The 24,822-nt window shown below is 49.4% G+C and overlaps 2 protein-coding genes across 4 annotated transcripts in view; one reads left to right on the forward strand and one right to left on the reverse strand.

Annotated features, from left to right (window-relative positions):
* Positions 1–765: 765 nt before the first annotated feature.
* FABP6 (fatty acid binding protein 6) lies at positions 766–7,060 on the forward strand. The gene is made up of 4 exons (XM_049858794.1): positions 766–841; positions 2,642–2,814; positions 5,641–5,730; positions 7,007–7,060. Exons 1-4 carry the CDS (start codon positions 775–777, stop codon positions 7,058–7,060), a joined length of 384 nt encoding a protein of 127 aa, XP_049714751.1. The 5' UTR covers positions 766–774.
* An 8,868-nt stretch (positions 7,061–15,928) lies between these two features.
* Positions 15,929–24,822, reverse strand: part of CCNJL (cyclin J like) — a 63,819-nt gene continuing 54,925 nt past the window's right edge. For all 3 annotated transcript variants that reach the window (XM_049874246.1, XM_049874247.1, XM_049874244.1), the window contains 3 exons: positions 22,260–22,562; positions 19,829–19,988; positions 15,929–18,187 (listed from right to left, as the gene is read on the reverse strand). In XM_049874246.1, coding sequence (XP_049730203.1) covers positions 17,767–18,187; positions 19,829–19,988; positions 22,260–22,562 — 884 coding nt within the window. In that variant the 3' untranslated portion in view covers positions 15,929–17,766. The remainder of the gene's footprint in view (positions 18,188–19,828; positions 19,989–22,259; positions 22,563–24,822) is intronic.

A 24,822-nucleotide genomic window follows, 5' to 3' on the forward strand; every position in this document is an offset into this window, starting at 1 on the left:
CTGCAGCCAGGCTGCTTCCTTTCTTCATTGTGGCCCTTCCCACTTCCATCACACTGTTCTCTCATTCTAGAACACTCTCTAAGTCTCTGCCTCCTCTAACTTTCCTGCTTCTCTACACACCCAAATCCTCTTGGTGCTTCCATGTCGGTATCAAATGCCAGCTCCTCCCCAAAGATGTCCCAGTCTCCAAGCTGGACACCATGACTCCTTCCCCATTCTCCAGGCCACAGGCCTCTCTCCTGGGATGCACCATGCTCGGTTAGCACAAGAGTTTTCTGCAGGGGGGTGGCTTTTCTCTGACGAGGGTGGAAGCTCTTTTGGGGAAGGTTCTATGTCTCATTCATCTGCGTTTCCTCAGTGCCGGCTGGTATGCAACAGATGCTCAGTGTGCTTTGGTTGATGAATAAGGGGTGAAGGAGTAAAGGAAGGGATGATGGGAGCATGGACAGATGACAGGAGCATGCATGGAGGGAGGATGGGCCGAGGTGGATGGTTCCTCAAACGCTGACAGTCCCAGCTCTGGCTTTGCTGGGAATGACAGCGGGATGACAGCCAGCACCTCCCGGAGTGAATGACCCCTGGGCTCTGCCATCTCCAGGTCCTGCCCATGTCATAAAAGTGTGAATGTTTCCTCTTCAGAGGTGGGAGGGAGAAATGGGGTGATTTAGGGGTTGAGCCTCAGCAGCTGGGAGAGTTTATAAGCTGGGGCAGCAGACTCCTGGACACCGATGTCTTCCTCATCTCTTGCTCTCTGGTCTTCGCCCTCCCAGCAGCATGGCCTTCAGCGGCAAGTATGAGGTGGAGAGTGAGAAGAATTACGAGGAGTTTGTGAAGCAAGTGGGTGAGTGAGCTCCTCCTGAGCACGCCTTCCCCAGGGCTGGCTTGTCACAGCCAACTGTAGGACAGGAACCTGGGTCCCTCGGTTAGAGCAGGACAGGACTTCATTAATTAATGTATTAATTAATTAACTCACACATTTGTTGAGTGAGTTAATTAGGCTCTGGGGTTAATAGGAATACACAGTCTTTGTCTTCAAAAAGCTCACAGAGTAGGTGTATTTTCACTTTACTGATGGAAAACTTGAGGCCCAGAGAAGCTGAGTTCTAGTCCAAGGTCACACAGCTATAACTGGTGAAGCTGAGACTTTATTTGCATACTCATTCCAACATTTATTGAAAAAGTACTGTATGCAAGGGCTATCCTAGTGTGAAGGAGCCCTGCTAGTTCAGTGGTTAAGTGATTGGCTCCTAACCAGGCTGGAGGTTGGAACCCACCAGCTGCTCCAGGGGAGAAAGATGTAGCAGTTTGCTTCCATAAAGATTATAGCCTTGGAAACCTGATAGGGCAGTTCTACTCTGTCCTATAGGGTCTCTAGGTGTTGGGATGAACTTGAAGGCAATGGGTTTGTATTTTTTTGGTTTTAGCCCATGTTACCGATGGGCACCTCAGCGTGACTTGCCCAAGGTCACAGTGAAAGTCAGTGGCAGATGTCACATTAGCACCCAAGGCCTTATGATGAGTGATGTCATCACATCCTGTCCAGGCAGGGTGGCCAAGGGGTTAGTGTAGATTCCAGGTTTGACAAGTCAGTCACTCACTCAGCCACTCAACAAGCTGGCCTCTTACTGTGCTGGGCACTGGGGGAAGGGAGATCAAAGATCCCACCCCTTCTCTCACTTCTCCACATCCAGCGCTGGTTGTGAGGAAGCAGTGAGACAATGATTTGACAATCCCGTAGAAAACTCAACACATTAATTGTGCAGCAGCATGATTGTCAAATGCAGAGGATAGCCCCAGGGGGCCTGCGCCCTACCTCTGGTGGCCACGTCTTACCTGCTAGCTGGGCCAGAGAAGCCAGAGAGCAGAGCCCTAGAGAGCCCTTTTGAGTCCATTATTGGGAGTGGCCCCTATGGGAACAGTGACTTGGCTTTGTCCACAAAAGTCTAGTGTTGAGGAACTGCAAGTCAGCCAACCTCAGTTCTAGACCTGGTTTTGTTGCTAATCTGCTCTGAGACCCTAGGAAGTCCTTTCCTGCTCTGGGTCTCAGTGTCCTTATCTGTAAAGTAAAAGCATTAGAAGACACAGTCTTAAAGGTCCCATTTATTCTAGAACTTTGTAAGTTTGTCGGCGTCTGTTATAGTTATTGTATATTAATATATTCTATCAGAAGAGCCCAAACCAAACTCATTGTGTCAATTCCGACTCATGGTAACCCTATGTGTTGCAGAGTAGACCTGAGATCCATAGGGTTTTCTTGGTTGTAATCTTTACAGAAGCAGATTGCCAGGCCTTTCTTCCACAGAGCCACTGGATGGGTTTGAACCCACAACCTTTCGGTTAGCAGTCAAGCGCAAGCTGTTTGTGCCATTACTGAGTACCAACTACGTACCAGGAATTCGGCAAGTCATCACCACATTTAACTTAATCCTTGCAACAGTCCTGTGAGATGGGCCTTATATCCCCCTATTGTGAATGGGAACACTGAGGCTTGGAGAGGTACTGACTTGCCCAAGCCAAAAATTTGAAGCCATCTCTGAGGGACTGTGGTCTTAACCTCCAGGCCAGCCTGGAGAAAAGCTTCTCCAAAGCCACAGGGTTGTAAACAGCTCTTACATGACACTCTGCTTGTCCCCCTGCCCAGGGCTCCCCAGGACCGAAATTGATAAAGGCCACAACTTCAAGATCACAGAGGTGCAGCAGGATGGGCAGAACTTCACCTGGATCCAGCACTACCCCGGGGGCCAGACCATAACCAACAAGTTCACCATCGGCAAGGAGTGCGAAATGGAAGCCATAGGGGGCAAGAAGTTCAAGGTGAGAGGCCACAGGCTGCCTTCCTGCCTTCCTTACGCCTCTGGTTAACCTCTCCATCTCAAACTTGGCCTCCTTGTCTGCCAGACTGAGGTCTCTCCCTCTAGTCTAGTGGCCAGCACTAAAAGCTTTAGTTGGTAATTTAACCACCTGGCTCCAGTCAATAATGGGCACTACAATAATGATAAAAATAGCTAACATTTACTGAGCATGTAATACGTCCCCATATACTTGCTAAATACACATCTTAACGCATTTAATCCTATGAGGTCACTGTAACTGTGGTGGTTGTTGTTAATTGCTATCAAGTCAGCTCCAACTCATGGTGACCTTATGTTACACAGCTCTGAACCATCTTCATGATCGTTGCCATGTTTGAGCCCATTGTTGCGGCTATTGTGTCAATCCATCTGATTGAGGGTTTCCCCTGTTTTTGCTGTTCCTTTACTGTACCATACATGATGTCCTCTTCTAGTAGTTGGTCTTTCCTGATGACATGTCCAAGGTAAACTAACTGAAGACTCACCATCCTCACTTCTAAGGAACATTCTGGTTGTGTTTCTTCTAAAAGACCGATTTATTCATTCTTCTGGCAGTTCACAGTATAGTCAATATTATTTGACAACACTACAATTTGGATAAATCATTCCTTCCATCTTCCTTTTTCATTGTCCAGCTTTCACATGCCCATGAGGCAATTGAAAAGACCATAGCTTGGACTCCAATCACCATACAACTACTAACCCCATTTTACTGATGGGGCAGATGAGCCATGGGATTAAGTAGCTTGTCCCCTGATCACACAGCTGGTAAATGAGGCACAGGCCTCCACACCCTGGCAGCTGGCTCCAGAAGGCATAACCACTTTTTTACGCTGCCTCCCAATGTAGCACAGTGATGAAGAGCCCAGGCCCTGGAATCAGACTCAGCTGGGTTTGAAACCCTGAGGCACCACCTACAACTCTACAGCTTCTTAGAAGTCATTTCACCTCCCTTTAGCCCTGGTGGCATAGTGGTTAAGTGCTATGGCTGCTAACCAAAAGGCTGGCAGTTTGAATCCACCAAGTACTCCTTAGAAACTCTATGGGGCAGCTCTACTCCATTCTATAGGGTTACTATTAGTTGGAATCGACTCAATGGCAATGGTTTTTTTTTTTTTTTTTTTTAGCCTCAGCTCTCCAAGATGCAAAATAGGACCAGGATCAGTCCCTGCCTCCAAGAGGCATGGTGAGGATTAAACAGGATAATGCACGGAAAGCAGGCAGCACAGTGCCTGCCATGTAGGAAATGCTTGGAAAAAAAGGCAATTTGTGTTTTACAGGTAAAAAAACTGAGTCTCAGGGCGGCAAAGCAATGTGCCTAAGCTCCTGCAGCCAACAAGTGGCCAAACGGGTTAGGACCAGGGCCGTCTGCCTCTAATAGTCAGGCTGTCTCCACAGCGTGCTGTCTCAGCAGTATACACGCCACCATCTAGGACATAGAGCAGCAGATTGCTGATTAAGTCAGCCTGGTGGGCCTTTCTGAAGGAAGACTCTAGATGCCTCGATGAACCCCTGCTAGGCCTGCCCCCAGCCAATGCAAGCCTTTCTGATTTCCCCAGGGCAGTGTGTCTTGGGCAGCAGAGAAGTGAAAGGTGGCGGTCTGCCTCCACCCTACCTGGGCTGGTCCCTCAGGCCTTCTGGGTCCCTCCGCAGACCCCCACTGTGACTGGGAGTGTACTTTGCTCCTCAGGCTGCCAAGATGGAGAATAAGTCATCATAATGTTCACATTCTGCAAGTCGGATTAAAAAAAAAAAAAAATTAACAATCTCCTACTGATGTGTCTATGTCCATACACAGCAATTTGCCTTATTCTTTTTCAGGGCTGCAGCGTATGTTGCAGTATGGAAAGGCCATCATTTATTGTACCACCCCCGTCATTGATGGGTAATTAGGGTGTTCACTATTGGATAACTGAGGTTGGCTATTAGGCTATTCACTGTTAAAAATAATGCTGCGATTAACATCCTTGAATGACATTAGCAGCATCATTGTATCCATGATGATCACAACTCAGCAGTTAACACTTATGGAGTGCTTACCATGTAGCAGGCACTGTGCTAAGCACTTTATGTATACATATACTTTTTTTTCTTCTCTCCATTCTCCCCTTCCTGCAGCCCTTGCTAGCTTCTCCTTTCTGTCTTTATAAATTTGCCTATTCTAGGTATTTCACACAAGTGGAATCGTATGCTATTTGTCCTCTTGTGGCTGGCTTGCTTCATTTAGCATAATGTTTTCAAGGCTCATCCATGTCATGTATCAGAATTTCATTCCTTTTCATGGCTGAATAATATTCCATTGTGTGTTGCCATGAGTCAGGGTTGACTCGATGGCAAATGATTTGGTTTTGATGGTGTGTGATTACTACATTTTGTTTATCTATTCATCTGTTGATGGACACTTGGGTTGTTTTCACGTTTTGGCTATCGGGAATAATGCCATGAACACTCGTGTTAAAGTATCTGTTTGAGTCCTTGCTTTCAGTTCTTTTGGGTATGTACCTAGGAGCAGAATTGCTTATATTGCATATATTATTTTAAATCATTTAATCCTCAGAACAACTCTATGCAGTAGGTACAATTATTACCCCCATTTTAGAGATGAGGAAACTGAGGCATAGATATTAAGTGACTTGCCCAAGGTTATCTATATTGTCGGATCGATGTATGTCCACAAGGTAAATCTGTTGGAGATGTAGCTGGGGTGCAGGTGGGCCTTTCGTCCTTGAGGGGCTGGCCTGCACTGGAGGACTTGCCTACTCAGCTCAATGGTATACTTCCCTTCCAGGTCACTGTGCAGATGGAGGGTGGAAAAGTCTTGGTGAACGTCCCCAATTATCACCAGACCTCAGAGATCGTGGGTGACAAGCTGGTAGAGGCGAGTATCCTGTTGGCTTTTGGGAAGATCAGAACACTTTCTGCCCATAGTCATGGGCATCCTGGGTGTCTCCCTCCATCTCCCCCCTCCCCCACCAATAGAAAACACATTTTGTAAGCATCCCTCCTCCTGCCTCCAGCCAGCCCCCAGCACCCTTCACCATTCTATCATCACCCCTCCTCTAGACTGAGCCCCAGCCTTGTTTCCCGCCCCCACCACTCCATACATTCCATATGCAAATTATACATCACCTTATATGGCTCCCCTTTGAAACTGCTTCCTCAAGCCATTGAATCAAGCCTGGAATCCTTAGGCTGACCTTCAGGGCCATGTGCTCCTTTCCCTAGACAGGGCTTGAGATCTGGAGTCAAGGAAACAAGGGTATGCTCTCCCCATCCCAGCAGACACCCTCTGCCCAGCTCCTTGGACCAGCCACTGTTCCTGGCCTAGCCCCACCCTTTCCTGCCTCCCTTTCTTTGCCCATGTGGTTCCCTCTGCTCTAAATTCCCTTTTCTCCTGTTTGTTTTTCCAAATCCTACTTATTCTTCGGGATTCTGTCCAAATGTGTGTCCCTCTCCCCTTCCCTGGTCAGAATGGTTTCCTGCCTCCTCTGGGCTCTCCCACACCTCTTGGTTTTCCCACATACCCCTCTTCCTGTGAGAATGCTGCTTTCCCACACTGGGTATTAGAACCAACTGATGACTTGTGCACATCCAGTGAGAGTGGGTCTCGATGGCCTCAGACCCAGGGCACTGCACCCAGTGGGCCTTCAGTGAGGAGCATCCCCTTGCGTGCCCTGCCCCTCAGCCTTAGGCTTCCTGAAGGCATGGTGCATACCCTCCCACCACCAAGCACACAACAGGTGCCCATAAACACTATACGGTGCAGTGGCTGAGTGTGGCCTCTAGACCTCGGGAGGGTGACTTGGCTTCTCCAAACTCCAGTTTTCTCATCTGTACAATGGAGACTTCCTCATAGGGTTGTTGGGATAACAGAAGTGCCTGGCATGGGTGAGTTGAAATGGACAGGTGGAAGGTTATCTCACCAAGACCCACATCACCCCTTACAACTGGTTAGCACTTTCACCACTTTGAGTCCACACAGTGACTCAGGGAACAGATTGGGAAACTGAGGCCCAAAGAAGGGGTGCAGCTGACCCACAGCTTCTCAGAGCTGCCACTGGAGTTCGCCATCCTCCAGCTGTGCCCCGGGGTTGCCTTGGGGTCCATGCCTGAGAGTTGGGCACTGACTCCCTTGTTCTGGCTGCTTCTTTCAGATCTCCACCATCAGAGGTGTGTCCTATGAGCGTGTGAGCAAGAGGCTGGCCTGAGCCACGAGGCCAAGGCCACAGGGGCCTAAAAGCCACTAATAAAGCTGGTACAAGAACAGATACTCTGCTCTCCCACAGTCTTTTTGTTTTTGTTTTCTGGTGTCTTGGAGCAGCTTCTGGTGGGTGGGGTAGGATAGGCCATGAGGATGGCCACGAGGGCCATATCTTGGGCCTGAGTTCCCTATGTCATTGTAGAAGGAGCCAAGAACATGGGCTGCAATACTCCTGATCCCAGGGAGACGCCAGAGGCAGCTCTCAAGAAGCAGGGTGGGCATACTTCCGGGGACCCATTGCCCCACCCTGCCATCCACTGCTCTGAGATCACTCTTCCTCATTTCTTGGGTTGACACCTTGTGTGGCTTGAAGGCTCCTTTAGAGAGACACATGTCATCTGGGAGGGGTAACATGCTGACTCTCAGGTGGGTCTCAGGACAGGAAGGTAAGGACTCAGGGTGGGGACAGGAATGGCACCTCCAGGGAAGGACCCTAGCTTTCAGGCTCCAATACTGGGCAGACACCTGCACAGATACCCCCAGGCTGAGCCAGGAAGGTGTTTCAGCTTGGCTGTGGCTCTGCTATTAATCTGTTGTGGGATTTTAAGCAAGACCCAGATTACCCACTGGTACAAAGGGAGCAGAAGGACCAACGAAGGGCTGAGGGGCAATGATCTTCTCTGAGACAGCAAAGGAGTAATGGGGGTGATGGGAACTATCTGTCTGAGTCTCTGCTTTCAATTGTTTTGGGTATACACCTAGAAGTGGGATTGCTTATATTGCATGTTATTGTAAATCATTTGATCTTCATAACTCTATGAGGTAGGTATGATTACCCCATTTTAGAAGCGAGGAAATTGAGGCACAGAAAAGGTAAGGGATGTCCTGGTCTGGACTAGTAGGACTTGGACGGGGACCTGGGGAGAACTTTGAGAGGCTGTGGTTGGCTGGGAAAGGTGGTTGGACTACACCCTTGGAAGCTGCCTGGAACACTAGGTTGAGAAGGATTCTGAGGCAGCATTTGGTCTAGCAGATATCCTGTGACTGATGGCTGTGTCTGCCTGGTGTGTGGGAGTGGGAGAGGGTGGCCTGCTTGCATTCCCTGGCCAGATAATCTCTAACCCAGAGCACTGAACACGCCTCTTCCCACCCTCCTCTCTCCTTGGGCACTCTGCCACATCTGTGTGCCGCCTTGACTTCTTTTTACCCAACATTTTTCTATATGGCAATTCACTTATTTTTACTACAATGGAAACTTTATATCACTTCAGTACATGGAAAGTCAGTATCATTTGCCATAAATAGATGAAAACCATTTTAAAAAATTGAAGCTGAACAATGTTGATCTCCAGCTAGATTCTGCAGCCTGTGTGAGACCCTGACCTAAGGCCTCCCTTTGCGAAAAGGGTGAGGGAGATGCAAAAGACACACTAGTATGCAATGGCTGACCAGAGAAAAACGTAGCCACTAGAAGAGTTGGATTATCTAAGGCAGACAGTACTTACATTATCTCAAATATCACCAGCTGGGCAAGTACCACATATTGGCCATAATAAGGTTTTTCCAGAGCCTTGCACAGGGTCTGGCACACCCAAAACCCCCCTCATTGCTGTCAAGTCAATTCCAACTCATAGCGACCCTATAGGACAGAGCAGAACCACCCCACAGGGTTTCCAAGGAGAGACTGGTAGATTCGAACTGCCGACTCTTTGGTTAGCAGACTTAGCTTGCCGTAGCTCTTAACCACTGTGCCACCAGGGCTCCATCTGGTACACGGCAGGCATTTAATAAGTGCTACCTGACCTAAAGTCCTTCCAACTCTGTGTCATCTATGGCCTTTCATTCTTGTGGCCAGCCTTGGCCTGGACAGACGAACAGCCCAATTTGCTGGCAAGACACTCCTTGCCTCCTCCCACATTCTGCCCTGCAACCTGTTTATTTTTCCAAGAACAGCACTCAGCTTCTCCCCACCCACCCAGCCGGACCCCATGAATTCCATCGTTTTGCCAAGACTTACTGCTAATTAAGTGAACTAGGTAAGCATTAAATTAAACTAGTGGTGTCGCTGCTTCCCCTCCAGACTGAATAATTACTTATAATGAGCTTGGATAATAAGTCTCTAACTAACGAGAGTTAACCATAATGAGGCTGAAAGTTGAGAGCGAGGGAGAGAAAAGAGAGTAGTGAATGAGAGACTGTTTTTACTCCTGTGATTGATCCAAGAGCAAATTCGGATTTTTGGCAAGGTAGAAATTCTTAAGCCAGTGTTGTTATTCAGGGACTCAAGGAATTTCAGTACCTCTCAGAGCTCAATAGTTTAAACCCTGCATTTCACAGATTTGGAAACCGAGGTTCAGAGAGGGGAACAAATTCACCCAAGGCTTCACAGCAGGGAGTGGATTTCTGAGAGTAATGTGGGGTTGGGCATTACTGGCTGATGGGGGCTAGAGCTTCTCAGTCCAGCTTAGGGGGGTAATGGAGTAGGGGAAGCTGGGGTAAGTGTCCATCTGGCTGGCATCTGGGCAAGGAGGCTTTCTCAGCTCATAGAGGAGACAGTAAAAGCTTCAGATTGTCAGGGTTCGAATCTCTCTTCTACCATTTAGTAGCTGTGTTACCTTGGGGCAAAGCTCATTGACTTCTCTAAGCCTCAGTTTCCTCACCTGTAAGTGGGGATAACAAAGTGTACTTACCTAACAGAGTTGTCATGCTACAAACTCACTAAATACTAGCTGCCACCACCACCACCACGGTCATTCCATTATCACCGTCATCATTCTCAGGTAATTGTGATTGAAGGGTGAGGCTGAATTGGAAAGCACTTGACAGGCCCCTGGACTTCTCTGAGCCTCACCTTGTCCATGCGTACAATGGGCTAAGGAAATCTTCCCTCCTTTGGTCACAGGGAAGTTGCAAGAATAAAAAGGTAAAAGTGCACGTTAATGATTTCCAAAAAAGTTAGAGTGTTATCGTTTCCCTGCTCCGCTCAAGAAGCAGTAGTGACTCCCTACTCCACAGACTTACTTTTTGGTACCCTTTAATCCAGGTTTTTCATGACCTTCACCATGACCCTTGGGAGTCATCCCTCCCACTCTGCTAGGACACCCCTTCACTCTAGCCACATTCACCTGGTGAAGGCTGTGGCTGCCCAAAGCATCTCTGAAGGTCACCATTAGGTGGCTCTCAATCACCCTTGCCTCTTGCACCATGGGCACCAAGGGCAGGCGGGCAATGAAATTGAGTGATTGGGCCTTGGTGTGGGTGTGTTTGCGTCACTTGGTGGTGACATGGTATGGGAGGCTACATGGGCTCCTTGGTCAGGCATATCTAAGTTGGAAATCCAGTCCCACCACTTACCCACGATGAGACCTTGAGCCTCCCTGTGCCTTAGTGTCCTCGTATGGAAAATGGGGATAATAATACCAGCTAGGAAACCCTGGTGGCATAGTGGTTAAGTGCTACGGCTGAGAACCAAAGGGTGGGCAGTTCAAATCCACAAGGTGCTCCTTGGAAACTCTATGGGGCAGTTCCACTCTGTCCTGTAGGGTCGCTGTTATGAGTCGGAATTGACCGGACGGCACTGGGTTTGGTGTGGATTTAATACCAGCTTTTTTTTTTTTTTTTCATGGTATGGTGCTGTGAGGACAAACGAAGAGTAAGGGAATAACGAAGCACGAGGAAGGTGTCCAATACAGGCCCTGGAACACAGAAGGGAGCTTTTAATTCTAAGGCCCTTCTTGGTGATTCCACTGGTGAAAACAGGCACACACAGGGCCAGAGTCTGTAGAGCAGGGAGAAATTTCCAAACCTGGCTGTGCAAGGAGCATCTCCTGGGGATCGTGCTAAAAGGACATACACCCAGGCTCCAACTCGGACCTGCTGAACGGTACAAAGTCTGTACAAAGACAGAGCTATCCTTGTGACATGCTCCCCAGCTAGGCATGACCTTGGAGACCATTCCGATCCAACATTCTCATTTTACAGATGAAGAAAGCTGAGATTTAGAGAGAGGAAGTGATCTGCCCAAGTCCACACAGCTAGGGAGCAGCAGAAGGCCTGAGTTCCTGTGTAACCTGCCTGGTGTTTGTCTGACCCAGGTAGGGGCTTGAAGCCCCAATCACAGCTGGACCCAGTAGCTGTCTGAGCACTTGGGCTCATCTTCATTTAAAGCCAGAGCTGAACTGGATGGAGGCAAAGCTCAGAGGCTCACCTGAGCCCCCAAAGGAGGGAGGGGCTCACCTATTTACAATATATGTACAACAACAATAAAAAAGACCAACTGCTGAGGTTGCTTATCTACAACTAAATGCCTCATGAGATGTGGTTTCTTGGTTTTGAAGTTAGGGCCACATTTTAATGGGACATTCCAGTTAATTGGCTTAATACCATGTTTAGGGCTTCTATTCCTTGTAGAACTCAGCGCTGAATAATGATACCACATAGTCCATGCTGTCTTACCACAAGCCAGGTCGACAGCCTTCTCGTCTTACAAATAGAGGTTCAGAGTAGAGAGAGGTGGCTTTTCTCAAGGTCACCCAGCTAAGACCAGGAAGTCAGGCTTTCCAGCCCTCAGGTCCAGTACTCTGGTCTATACACTAGAAATTGCAAGTTTCCAGTCTAAGAACCCCTCTAACCTACAGACATCTCCCCAGTCCCCCACAAATTTATGTATTTATTTTGAATAAGCTGAAATCCTTCAGGTGTACAGCATTGTACAGATTCTATGTTCAACGGCCTTAGCAGTAAGGTTGCTTCAGAATTTGGCACAGACCACGCCAACCGTTTCCATGGGTGCAAGTTACGTTTCCCCGGCTTACTCTGGTTTTGTTAGGTTTGCCACCAGGAGTCACAGGGTTATTCTTTGTTTTGTACACATAAGCACATCTCTTGCCTAAAAAGAACTCAGTTTCAACTTGAGCATAAAAAAAAAAACATTGCCATCGAGTCAATCCCGACTCATAACGACCCTATAGGACAAGGCAGAATCACCCCATGGAGTTTCCAAAGCTATAATCTTTATGGAAGCAGACTGCCACATCTTTCTCCCACAGAGCAGCCAGTGGGTTTGAACCGCTGACCTTTTGGTTAGCAGCCGAGCGCTTTACCACTGCACCACCTTGGCTCCTTATCTCGGGCACAGATACCTTCAATTTTAAGAAGAGCAATGTGTTCCCTCTGATTCTAGGGGCCTCAGACCACAGCCTTGTGGGTATATTTACCAGTATGAAAGTCCTGTTCCCAGAGAGCCTCCACAGGCTCCAAGATGGTGGAAAGAGCCAGATGTGTTTTATTGGCTTTCTATTGTGTTAAGATTTTTAAATTTAATCTTTAGAATCACCAAAATTAGTAAATATCATAGAAAATGCAGATTTACGCTTCTCTTGAAAAAGAAAAAAATCTGCAGGTTTGCCACACAGAGCTTACCTCCCTGAGAGGTAGCAATTGGCTGGAGCTGAGTAGAAACCACACCCTCTGGTGGAGCCCTGGCTCTGCAGTCCAACGGGGCCCACCATCCTGCTGGGCCCGCTCACTTGTGTCACCTGCCTGCACCTGGTGGCCATTTGACTTAAGACTCCTATCAAAAGCTGTACTGCCTTTAGGCTGAAATGCAAGTCACGAGGGTCTTTCCTGAGGAACAGGTCCTTGTTAATAAGGGTTGGTAAGATTCTTTTCTAGACACTGGTGGCACGGACTGCCCCCCAAAATGCAAGAGATCCCAGGGACGGGGAGGACAGCTTCCTGGCCTGTTTGACCAGTTGGATGGTGCCCAGGGCCTGAAAGCCCCGCCTGGGCCCCAGCCAGAGCAGCGGCAGTCTCCCTCCTGCTCTGTGGAGGCCCCAGATATTCCTCTTCACAGATGGGACTGGCAGCTCGGGGAAACCCTCACAGATCAGAGTGCTGGCGCCAGCCTCTCAGGGCTGCCTGGCCCACAGATGGGGTGGTAAATCACCTTAGTCTGCGGCAGACATGCGAGAAGCTATCTGTCTGCTGGTGAGCACACTCTGAGAGAACCCGCTGTCCCTTGGTAAATCAGGAGGGTGAATGCCGGGAGATTCTTTTCGTTTATGAACTGATGTCCATGATTCTGTCACGATGAGGTCTTTCTCCACCAGGTTAGCAGGGCAGCCAGGGAGCCTTTCACTCACTCATTCAAAACCCTTGACTGAGGCCGTACAGGTCGGGGGTGAAGTTCTAGACTGCCTGGGTTTGAACTGTGGCTCCTTCCTGTACTACTGTCTTAGGCAAAGAAGCCCTCCACCCCTCAGTTTTCTGATCTGTGAAACACAGCCAGTCAGAGCTCCTAGCTTGTAGGGTTATTGAGATGATTACAAGAAATACGAGCAAAGTCCTTAGCCTGGTGCCTGCTACACACTAAATGCTCAATAGATGCCAGCTGCTCTTGTTCTTGCCACCCCTGCCTGGATACATTTTCTACTGGGGGGAGGTAGTTTAGGGCACAGCCATTAAGCAATTAAACAAATTAACAAGATCATTTCAGATGGTTTTAACAGCTATGCAGAAAATAAAGGGGGGCAATAAGAAAGTACAGGAGCCCTGGTAGTGCAGTGGTTAAGTGCTCTGCTGCTAACCAAAAGGTTGGCAGTTCGAACCCACCAACCACTCCGAGGGAGAAAGACGTGGCAGTCTGCAGGCCTTGGAAACGCTCTGGAGCAGGTCTACTCTGTCCTCCAGGGCCACTGTGAATTTGGGAATGAGAGTAAGGACCTCTGCTGGCTGAAATGGTTACGCGTTCTGCTGCCAACCAAAAGGCTGGAGATTCAAACCCGTCCAGTGGTTCCTTGGGAGAAAGACCTGGCGATCTGCTTCTGTAAAGATTACAACCACGAAAACCCTGTGAGGCAGTTCTACCCTGTCACATGGGGTTGCTATGAGTTGGAAACAGCTCGACGGCACATAACAAGAATGACCAGGGTTATCACAGAGGCCTCTTTGGGAGCTGCCATGTGAGCTGGCACCTCAGAGCAGAGGTTTTCCACCTCACTATTGACGTTTTGGGCTAGATGATTTTTTTTTTTTTTTATCTTGTTGTCGTTGAGAATATACCCAGCAAAACTTACACTAAATTCAACCGTTTCTACATGTACAATCCAGTGACGTTGACTACATTCTTCCAACTGTACATCTATTCTCCCAGTCCTTCGCTCCTCCCCCATTAACACAAACTCACTGCCCCTAAGGCTCCTATATAACCTTTCAGGTTGCTGTTGTGGCCTTCATCCCACATAGTGAGATACGGACGAGGAGAAGGCCCAGATCACTCTGCAGCTTACTAAGGTTTGAGAACTTCTGGGTTGTACCAGATGTCAGCCCTGGAAGGGTCTTTAAGGCTATGTCTGTGCTTTTTCAAACTCTCCTAACCAACGTCCTCCTTGGCCCCCACATGCAAAATACCAAAAATTTACATAGACCGCCCAAGTGGGAAAGAAATACAAGTGGATCCTTCTGGTTGACAACAAGTAGGAGCCTATGGCCTCAGCCTCCCCCTAAAGGTCAAAGTCACCCATCAACTCATCCTTTGCCATGTTAACAGATGGGGAAACTGAGGCCCAAAGAGGGAGGGATTTGTCCAAAGTGAAATGGATGGTCTTGGCAAACCCAGGACTTGTTTTGTTTCTGAACCCAAATTCTAAAACCCTCTACCCATGGCAGAACCCTGGTGGTGCAGTGGTTAAGAGCCATGGCTGCCAACCAAAAGGTCAGCAGTTTCAGTCCACCAGCCGCTCCCTGGAAACCCTATGGGGCAGTTCTACTCTGTCCTATAGGGTTGCTATGATTCAGAATCGACTTGATGGCAATGGGTTTGGGTTTTGGCTGCCTACAGCAGGTGTTGAGTTCTGGCCCCAGCCCTCCTGGGTCTGGACCTCAGCCTCATGCCCTGAGCACATCTCCCCACCCTCACTGAAGGCACTGTGCTTAGCAAATACCTCTCAGCTCCAGGCTGATGACAGCTCTCTGTGGGTGGATGTGCTGTAGGAACCTGGGTGAGCAGAGGATAGGCCTTCCCAAGGGGGTCCTCCCTTCAGAGCAGGACAGGAATCTGACACTTCTTGAAATAACTAGTGCTATATTCCATCAAAAGAGCCCTGGTGGGTCAATGGTTAACTGCCTGGCTGCTAATCAAAAGGTTGTCATTTTGAACCCACCCAGCAGCTCTGTGGGAGAAAAGACCTGGCCATCTGCTTCCCTAAAGGTCATAGCCAAGAAACCTCTATGGGGCCGTTCTATTCCATCACCTGAATCTCCTACGAGTTGGAATCGATCCGACGGCACCCAACAATATATTCCATCCGATTCTAAGATACATACATGTGCATGCTTTAACATTTTCTAAAATAAGAATGCAACTTAAAATCAATTGTATCTTAAGCGCCATGTCATGGTTCAATTGGCAGCTTTTTTTTCCTTATGGGAACATAAATAATGATGCATCTTACGGTAGTGTTTGAAGAAGTATTGTAATTATCTTTGTGTGTGTGGAGCAGGTTCTGGCCTTGATGTGCATTATGTTATTTTATTCTCATGAGACCCTAATGAGACAAGTGCTATTATCATCCCCATTTAACGGGTGGAAAGATGGTGGCTCAGAGAGGTTGGGTCAAATGCCCTCCTGATAGCTCTCAGTGGTGGAGCTGGGATGTCAACGCTTACCCACTTCTGCTGCCCAGCGTCTGTGTCTCCAGGGACACCCAGTCCCAACTCAGATGGCAGGACCCAGCTCCAACAGGGGGCAATCTTGCAGCCACCTACCTTCCACCACCTCTCAGCATGGGCAGAGACACCCAACAGGGCGGATCTGGGAGAGGGAGGGTGGAGCTGAGAGAAGTCCAGGAAGAAAACCAAGAGATGCAAAGAGCTGGTGATATGTTTATTGAGAATGCTTTTTCTGGGGGCTGAGCTGGCCGTGAGGCCCTACTTGAGATGCCCCTCATCAGCCCCCAGTCCCAGAGTAGACAGGTACAACTAAGAATCCAAACTGGTCGCTCATAAATAGAAGAAGGTTGGCGAAAGAAAAAGAGAGTAACAACAAACGTGCAGTTTCCTATGCTAATTTGACAAAGTGGCAGTGACGTCTCCACACACAGTCTCTTTTTCATTCTGCTTCCATGTTTCTGCTTTCATCTGCCCATCAGGAGGCAGAAGGGACCTGTAACACCTTCAGATCCAGCTGAGCAGCGCGTGGCTACCTTCCTGGCCGTTCCTCTGCTGCAGTTTCCTGAACTTGCAAAAAACCAAGATGTATGCTTCTTAAAAAAAAAAAAAAAGCTTTCTTGTCCTTTGCACCTCCTAGTTCTGAAGGATGAACAACGTGACCTCTGACCAACCAAAAGAACACACCAAGCCCAAGCCGCACGTTAGAATGAAAACATATTGCACATGGTTACAAGACTCTTCCTGAGAACCCTCAAACTACAGATACCCCAATACTGGCTTTTCGCCCACCGATCTCTTGCATATCAATGGCTGTGTCACATACCCATGTATACCCCCACCCCCCGAAATCCAGCTGCCATTGAAGCAAACATTCGACATTATTTTCCAAACTCAAAACCAAGGACGGGTTGAACTCCACAAACGGCAAGCAGGAGGCAGAGGGGCGACATGGAGATTGTTTTGAGCCTTTGTCTACCTTTCAACAACCTTCCTCCTCCAGGTGCCTATCGAAGGTCCAATACTTGGAAGCATCTGGAACCAAGAGCTGGAAACTGGCTCTCCCCAACACACGTTTGAAGAAGGAAGGAGCTCTGTTTGATCCCATGGGTCAAACCTTCAATCCTCGAGTGGGGCAGGCAGTGTGGCAACCTAAAGATTTTCTTCTCCTAAGGAATTTTCAAGTATCATCAAGTCCCTGATATGATATGTAAACAAGACGTCTCACTGAACAAAATGCTAGGTCACTTCGGGAAGCAGCAGCACGTGAAATGTCTAGAAGGCTGAGTAGGGTTTTGAGTTCAACAACAAGAGCAAGGTGGCTGCCTACGGTACCTGGGCAGACTGAAGCTCGAGTATAAACGCACACACACACACACCCACACACACACACACACACACTCCTCTGCACGGTACCTAGGCAGACTGAAGCTCGGGTATAAACACACACACACACACACACACACACACACACACACACTCCTCTGCACGGTACCTGGGCAGACTGAAGCTCGGGTATAAACACACACACACACACACACACACACACACACACACTCCTCTGCAGGGAGCCAGGGAAAGAACCCTCAGCACAGCATTCTCCAGAGGTTCGGAGACTACACTGGGCTGCCCCACCTTGGTCAGTGGCGTAGCTGCCATTGGCAAAGAATGAAGAAGTCTCTGACGCTAAAAACTGGACGTGCTTGTGGATTCGTGGTCGATGGCCAGTTTCTAGTGTCCTAGCCTCCTGCCAGGCCTTTCTTGATGACCTGGGCCCCCTGCTCAAAGGGACGGCCACCAAGCCATCCCCTTGCACCCCAGTGTGCGTGGAAGATGTTTTTTCAGAGGAATGGCCTCGGGTGAGGTATGGCATTGAATTTCTCACTCCAGGTCAGTTGTATTTAAAAAGAGCACAAACCCTCAGTGTTCAAGGTCTACGAGACTCTGAGGGGAAGACTTCTCATGGCCTCACTCCGCTGAGCTCGCCTCTTCAGGGTCCTCTTTTTCTGCCAGCTCTCCAAGGCTTCCCATGTGGCCCAAGATGCTCTATCTGTCAAAACAGCCCGTGGGGAACACGTGGCTCCCGCTGAAGTAGCTGCTCCCGTAGGTGGTGGCAAGGCAGTGCCTGGGCTCGGCTGTGATGGCCATTTGCATGCTGAGGGATGCTGGGAGAGGCATGGGACACACCTCCAGGGGCTGAAGGGCAGGGTATGGGGCACGCAGGGAGGAGCCCGTGCTCCCCGAGAGCAGGCCCCCCGGGTGATGGGCCTGCAGCAAGTCCCTGGAGGCCAGGCATAGGTTTTGCACGGGGGCCTGGAATGGGGCCGAGGCCGCTGGCGGCTGGCTGAGGGAGGGGTAGGCAGGTGGCTGGAACAGTGCTTGGGTGGGGGCCGGAGGCGAGCCGGGCACCATAGCCAAGGCCTGGCTCTTGACTGCGACGGCATCCTTGAGGACATTGTCATAAGCTCTGAAAAGAAAGGGCCAAGTGAGAGTTGGAGGTCAAAGGTCACAACCTGACTCCTGAGTATGCTTTGCATGTACCATCCTCACAATCGTTATGCTTGAGCTCACTGTTGCAGCCACTGTGCTTGGTTAACAGTGCCTTACTACTCTGTCTTAAGTTGTTCCTGATTTTTAGCTACTTCAACTTTTGCCTTTTAAAGTATCATCCAGGTAGTGTGGTACAATGGTTATACCTGGGTGAGATACAAGGAGGGGGGTGTCACCGCCGGCCTGCCCAGCTGTACTCACTGCCCAGTCTTTCCCCAGCCACCCACTGACTCACATCACAGGTGTCAGCTTAAATACAGCTTCCCCCAGCAAACCTCCAGCTAGTTCAGCTGTCCTGCACTCCTGAACTGCCCCATCTCAGCACTCAGCATCCCAGGTTGGAACTCCCTGGCTACCACCCAGAGTGAGCTCTGTGAGGGAGGGGTCCTGTCTGCATCTCCACTGCCTGGCACAGAGATGGGTGCTCACGGCGTGCAAAGGAGCACATTTCTGCCTTTGAGGCACTTCCAGGCTTGGCTCCATCCCCACCTGGCCACTCCTTAGCTGTCAAATCTCAAGCAAGTCTCCCCCTTGGGCCTAAGTTTCTCCATCTTTAAAACGAGGGGGGCGGAACACAATTTTTTCCATCCCCAAAAAAGCTTCCCATAAACCTTTTAGGGCAAACAAAACAATAGACGTTATGTAAGAAAGGCTCAAAGAAGGGCTGCAGCAGACACGAGAGGGAGGGGATCCCAGAACGCGACAAGGGCAGGCCCAGGGAAGAAGACCCAGGCCAGGCGTGTTCTCTGACTCTGGGTACCTTCTGAAAAGCGCACATTTTAAAATAAGACCTAGGGGGCAGGGCCGACATTTCAGAGGACTGTGACAAAGGCAGTCACCAACAAAGCTTCTCATATAAGGAAGCTGAGGGGCTCTTCAAGGGCCTGCGGGCCCTTTGCTTCTACCACCCAGCCCACTGGCCAGGGAGTCCAGCATCCAGGACATGCTGCCCCCTGCTGGGCAGAAGAGGGACTGAGCGTAGCCACACAGGAGCTCTCGGGTTCTCTCTCCCACCTCCCTCTATGTGGTCACTCCTGAGCTTTTTCATCTCTGGTATCAATTCTGTGGTGCTGGGCCCATGAAACCTTTAAGCAGCTTCTCTGACACTTTGAATGTTTTTTCTTCGAAATTCTAGGGACCCCCGCAAGGAGGCTGTGGCCTCTTATGTTGACCTACTCTGGGCTAAGAGGTCTGCTCTGTGGCCATGTCTAAGAAAAATAACTCATTATGCAAGTCCCCCAGTGTGGTTATCCATAAAATCACACCGAGGCTCCGACCCAACAGCCCCAACAGTTAGAAGGACATGCACATAGCCCCCTTCTCCCTGGCTCCTTCACCTAACAATGCAAGCCTGAAGCTACCCCAAATAGGAAGGATCCAACTCTCCCAACCCCAATTCTGACAGAGTCACCATGATCTGCTTCATGTTGAGACACTTTCGCCAGGGAAACTACCGTAGGTCCCTGACCTCAGGACACCACCCTGACCCGAGGCAGGCCTCAAAGGCAAGGAGAACCTCAATATTCTGGAAACACTCAGGGTCAGGAGAGGCACTCACACCAGCAGGATTTCGATGCACACGCTGAGATGCTCCAGGGAGTACTGTGAGATCCTCTGTAGGTCTCGGGTCCAGTACGGCGAGAGCTGCAGGCAGATCCTAGAGGCCCCGACGCAGGCTGCGGCAACCACAGACGGCTGGAACTTGTAGAAAACGTGGTCTGAAAGAGAGCCACAGAGGGCAGTTGGCACCAAGACACATCCCTTGGGTTTCAGTGCCCACCCACCTCCCCGCTGCCTGTGCCCACCTGAGGACTGGTGACAAACGATTACGCTCACGGCTGTTCACTGCTACCCTGGACAAAGGATGAAAAATTAGTAACAGCGTGAAGTGCCATTTTTTAATCTTAAATGCGTTGGCTCTTAATCTGAGGCTTTTCTTTTTCTTAAAAAAAGAAACACCTTTTCTCTACTTTCGAAGTTCCAAAAACCAAGTCTATGTTTAATCTCTTGGGTCTGAGCTAGAAAAGCTGCCTTCACAGGACTTCATCACTGGACTTCAATTTCCTTAGAAACAGGGACAGGATCTTAATTTTGTTGCTGTTATTATTGTTGTTAAACTCTTCACAATCTGAAGCACAGACTCCCGAGGTTTCCTTCATCTGGGATTTTTGACGTTGGCCAAGGGCAGTGATTTTCAGAATATTGTCCAAGGTTTCCAAGGAGGCTGCAAAGGACTTGCTGATGGGCCATAAACCGAACCGCAAACCATTTGCCCTTTCTTTGGTCGTTATGCGCAAATGACACGCCATTTCAAAGGCTTCTGATTTTAGGTATGACTAAAGGTTACAGTAAGGTTCCCAGGTGGCGCAATTGGTTTGCACTAACCGAAGGTTGGCGGTTCGAACCTACCAGTAGCTCTGCAGAACAAAGGCCTGGCAAACAGCCAAGAAAACCCTGGAGAGCAGTTCTACTCTGTAACGTGGGGTTGCCCTCAGCTGGAATCCATTCAATGGCAGTGGGTTGGGTTTGGCTGGAAAGGCTCTGATGCTGAACAGGTTTCAGGGAAGCTTCCTAAGATGGCCTAGGAAGAAGGGCCTGATGATCTACTCCTGAAAATCGGCCAATGAATGCTCTATGGATCACAGCGGTCTGATGTGTAACAGGTTGTGGGGACGGCTCAGGACCAGGTAGTGTCTCGTTCTCTTCTGCATGGGGTCACACGAGTCAGGGCCAACTTGCTGGCAGCTAACAACAACAAAGGCTACTTACTACTAGTAACAATGCCCAACCCACAGCTGGCACTCACTAAAAGTCTGCTGAACAAGTGAATGAATGGCTACAAGAATTTGATATTTCTGAACTAAAGCTGGCACTTTACTTTGGCTTACTGAAGATTCTTACTCAATGTTCTAATAAGATGTCTGGCAATATGACAGAGCTGGTCTGTAATTGTGCAAAGGCAAAAAGCGGAAGTTCTCACAATTTTCATGAACGATGCTTGGTTGTTGTTGTTGTTAGGTGCCGTCGAGTTGGTTCCGACTCATAGCGCCCCTATGTATAACAGAAAGAAACACTGCCCAGTTCTGAGCCATCCTCACAATCGTTGTTATGCTTGAGCTCATTGTTGCAGCCACTGTGCTTGGTTATCGGTGCCTCATTACGCTGTCTTAAGTTGTTCCTGATTTTTAGCTACTTCAGCTTTTGCCTTTTAAAGTATCATCCAGGTAGTGTGGTATAATGGTTCCAGGCACAGCCACGGAGTCAGACTCAATGGGTTCAAATTCTAGCAATGGCCTTGGGTAAGTTACTTCATCTCTTCAGCATCAACTCATTTGTAAAATGGAAATTATAGAAAAAAATTTCACATGGGGCTGTGTGGTTTAAATGAGATAACGTATGCAAAAAATGGCAGCAAGGTGCCTGGCTTACAGTAAGTGCTCAATTAATGCTCACTATCACTGTCACTGGAAACCCTGGTGGCACAGTGGTTAAGAGCTACGGCTGCTAACCAAAAGGTCGGCTGTTGGAATCCACCAGGAGCTCCTTGGAAACCCTATTTGGCAGTTCTACTCTGTCCTATAGGGTCGCTCTGAGTCAGAATCGACTCGACAGCAGTGGTGTTTTTTTTTTTAATCACTATCTTTGGAGCCCTGGTGGTATAGTGGTTAAGACCTCAGGTTGCTAATCGAAAGGTCGGCAGTTCGAATCCGTCAGCTCCTTGGAAACCCTATGGGGCAGTTCTACTCTGTACTGGGGGGTCACTAGGAGTCGGAATCGACTCAACGGCAATGGGTTTGGTTTTTTGTTGGGTAACACACTGGGTAATTCCTCACCACTTCTTTGCTCATCCCTCGTTCTTCGTCTACGGCAGAGCAGGAGTGACCGGGAGCATGGACATGCCTCACAGCATCCCCTGACCCTGGCCCCTGTGTGGTGGGCAAGGCGTGAAAGGTTCTGACATGGTGCCCACACCTCTCTACTGCCCTCACCTTGCAAGGTGACCTCTAGGAAGTAGTGAGCGTATTCCTTGAGGCACTCTTTGGTCTTGCGGGGGCAGGTGGTGGGCCAGCTGTGGCAGTGGTGATCCTTCTGGCTGACAGAGGCCAAGAGGTAGTAGTCCAGGAAATGGGCAGGCGTGGGCAGGCAGAGGTTCCAGCCGAAGGCCTCCAGGAGCAGCAGCTCCGTACCCAGCAGCTCCTTCTTGGTGAGGGTGAAGTTCTGGCTGCTCAGGATCCGCGTGCTATTTATCTGCTCCAGCTTGGGTACGTGGTCTTCCCTATCCTCGAACTTACCTGTAGAGAAACACAGGTTACTGGAAGACAGTACTTGCCTGTACCCAGGAACTAAAGGCCCACCATGCCTGGACGGGTGCTGGCAGAAGACAGAAAGCAGAAAGGCTGGATTGCGAACGGATTAAGAGTGTACATTCCGGATCTGTCAGACCTAGGCTCAAATCCCTGTGCCACTGCTTCCAGCTGTGTGATCCTGGGTCGGTGTCTCAAGCTCTCTGTGCCGAAGTTCCTCATGGGCAAACAGGGTAATACTGGAACCTATACACCATAAGGCTTTTGTCAGATTCAATGAGAAAATGCACACTAAATGCTCAGTCCAGCAGCTGCAACACAGAAGGCACTCAGGAACCGCTATTAACGTCCGGGGAATAAGGTGGGTCCCTGCCTGGCCCTCAACAATGCAACCTCCAGGCCGTAATCAGAAAGACCTTGCAGATCTGATCCCGTCCCTCTAGATGTATAAAATCCTTGTAAGTGGCTTCCCTTGTCCTCCGTATTGAGTGCAAACTCTGTAAATGGAGTCTTAGCTTGAGTTCCCTCAGGAACAGTTTGCTTAGGAGGTGAGTCCAGGAAACATCAGTAGAGATGAGGGAAGTCGACAGGACAGGGAAGAAAGCCAGTAAAAGGACGTTATCAAGCCAGTTGCCACTGTGGCCAAATGGAGTTTCATCCTATTTGGGGATTCTGAGAAACAGTATAAAACATGGACCCTAGGTTATCCCACCCAAGGGCCAAAGGAAGAGAGGTATTTACATATCACTCCCTGGTGGTCACAGTGTGGACTGCTCCAGGGGGCAATGATTTCCTAGCACTTCTGGCCCACCCCAGAAAAGCAGAACAGGCTCCAGTGGCCAGAGAAGGCCTTGGGTTAAAGAGATGCAGCCGCAGGCAGGTGGGAGCCAGGCTTGGGTGTACTGAGGGTCAAGGCCCAGGGCCTGTGGGGGTGGGCTGCAACATACCTCACTAGCTCATCCCTTCTCACACTAAGGAAGCCGCCCACACCTGGCTGTGGACTTGATGACCTGTGGTTCTTTGAGGACATGGTGCTCTCCTTGCCTCCAAGCCTTCGTCTACGCAGGTCCCTCTGCCTGGAACACCCTTCCCCAACCCTTCTTCACTCAGGCCACCTCCACTTGTCCTTCAAGTCACAACCTCCGAGCCTTCCCTGACCACAGCCCCCATGTACTGTCTGACTCCCACATAAGATGGTGAGCCCGTGAGGGCCTGGCCTTGGTCTGGGCACCTCTGTCCTCCAAGCCCAACTTCATGAGGTGCAGAGCAGCTGCTGAATGAGAGTCAGAAGAGGCAGTGGGAGGGCCCGGCTGACCTCGAAGCACATGTCTGTGATGAATAAGGGAATAACTCAAGGGTTCACACACCTACTCACAACTGCGGTGCCTTCTGACCCAGTTATCTCATGCTCTGAGGTCAGGTAAGGAAGTAACCTCCAAAGGCTGCCCCTACAGCGGCTACAACACAGTCCTGAGTAGGGCCTCAAAACACGTCACTGTAGAGAGAAATACCGTCTCTGTGACGCCAGGCACCCCACCTTCTCAGAGCACATGGTAACAGTCCACTAAGTGAGTACTATGGATTGAACTGTATCCCCCAAAATTATGTGTTGTAAATCCTAACCCCTATACCTGTGGATGTAATCCCACTGGGAATAGGGTTTTCTTTGTCATGAGGCCATAGCAGTGTAGGGTGTGTCTTAAACCAATCACTTCTGAGATGTAAAACAACAGATCAGGCACAGAAGAAAGAACTACATGAAGATCCCCAAGGAACCTCAGAACAGAAGCTGAAAAGAGACAAAGTCCTCCCCCGAGAGCCAACAGAGAGAGAAAGCTTTCCCCGATGAGCCAGTGCCATGAATGCAGATTTCTAGCTTCCTAAACCGTGAGAGAATACATTTGTTTGTTAAAGTCACCACTTCTATTTCTGTTACAGAAGCACTAAGAAACTAAGACAGTGGGTAGAGATGGCACAAAGTGAAGCTCCGGCCTGTGACAGGTGGGAGCTGAGCGAGTGAAGATGTTAACACAGTGGAAATGATGGCCAACCACGGGCTCACAGCGACTCCACACTCCAGCTCCTTCCACAGCCCTGCCTGTCAGGGGTGTGGCAGAGGGGCATGGCCTCCAAAGGACATGCCTTCTCTTTTCTTGCACAAATGCAGAACTCAGGCAGCAGCGCGCAAGGTCAAAGCTGCTCGCATAACTGGAAATCCTGGGGGTAAGGCCTGGCTGCCTGCCTTCCC

The sequence above is a fragment of the Elephas maximus genome, chromosome 2 (genome assembly GCF_024166365.1).
Source record: "Elephas maximus indicus isolate mEleMax1 chromosome 2, mEleMax1 primary haplotype, whole genome shotgun sequence".
NCBI lineage: Eukaryota > Metazoa > Chordata > Mammalia > Proboscidea > Elephantidae > Elephas > Elephas maximus.

Coding starts and splice junctions, on each gene's coding strand:
- FABP6 (XM_049858794.1), top strand. CDS start 775: ATGGCCTTCAGCGGCAAGTATGAGGTGGAGAGTGAGAAGAATTACGAG. Junction 842..2,641: donor GGAGTTTGTGAAGCAAGTGG/GTGAGTGAGCTC, acceptor CCCCCTGCCCAG/GGCTCCCCAGGACCGAAATT. Junction 5,731..7,006: donor TGGGTGACAAGCTGGTAGAG/GCGAGTATCCTG, acceptor TGCTTCTTTCAG/ATCTCCACCATCAGAGGTGT.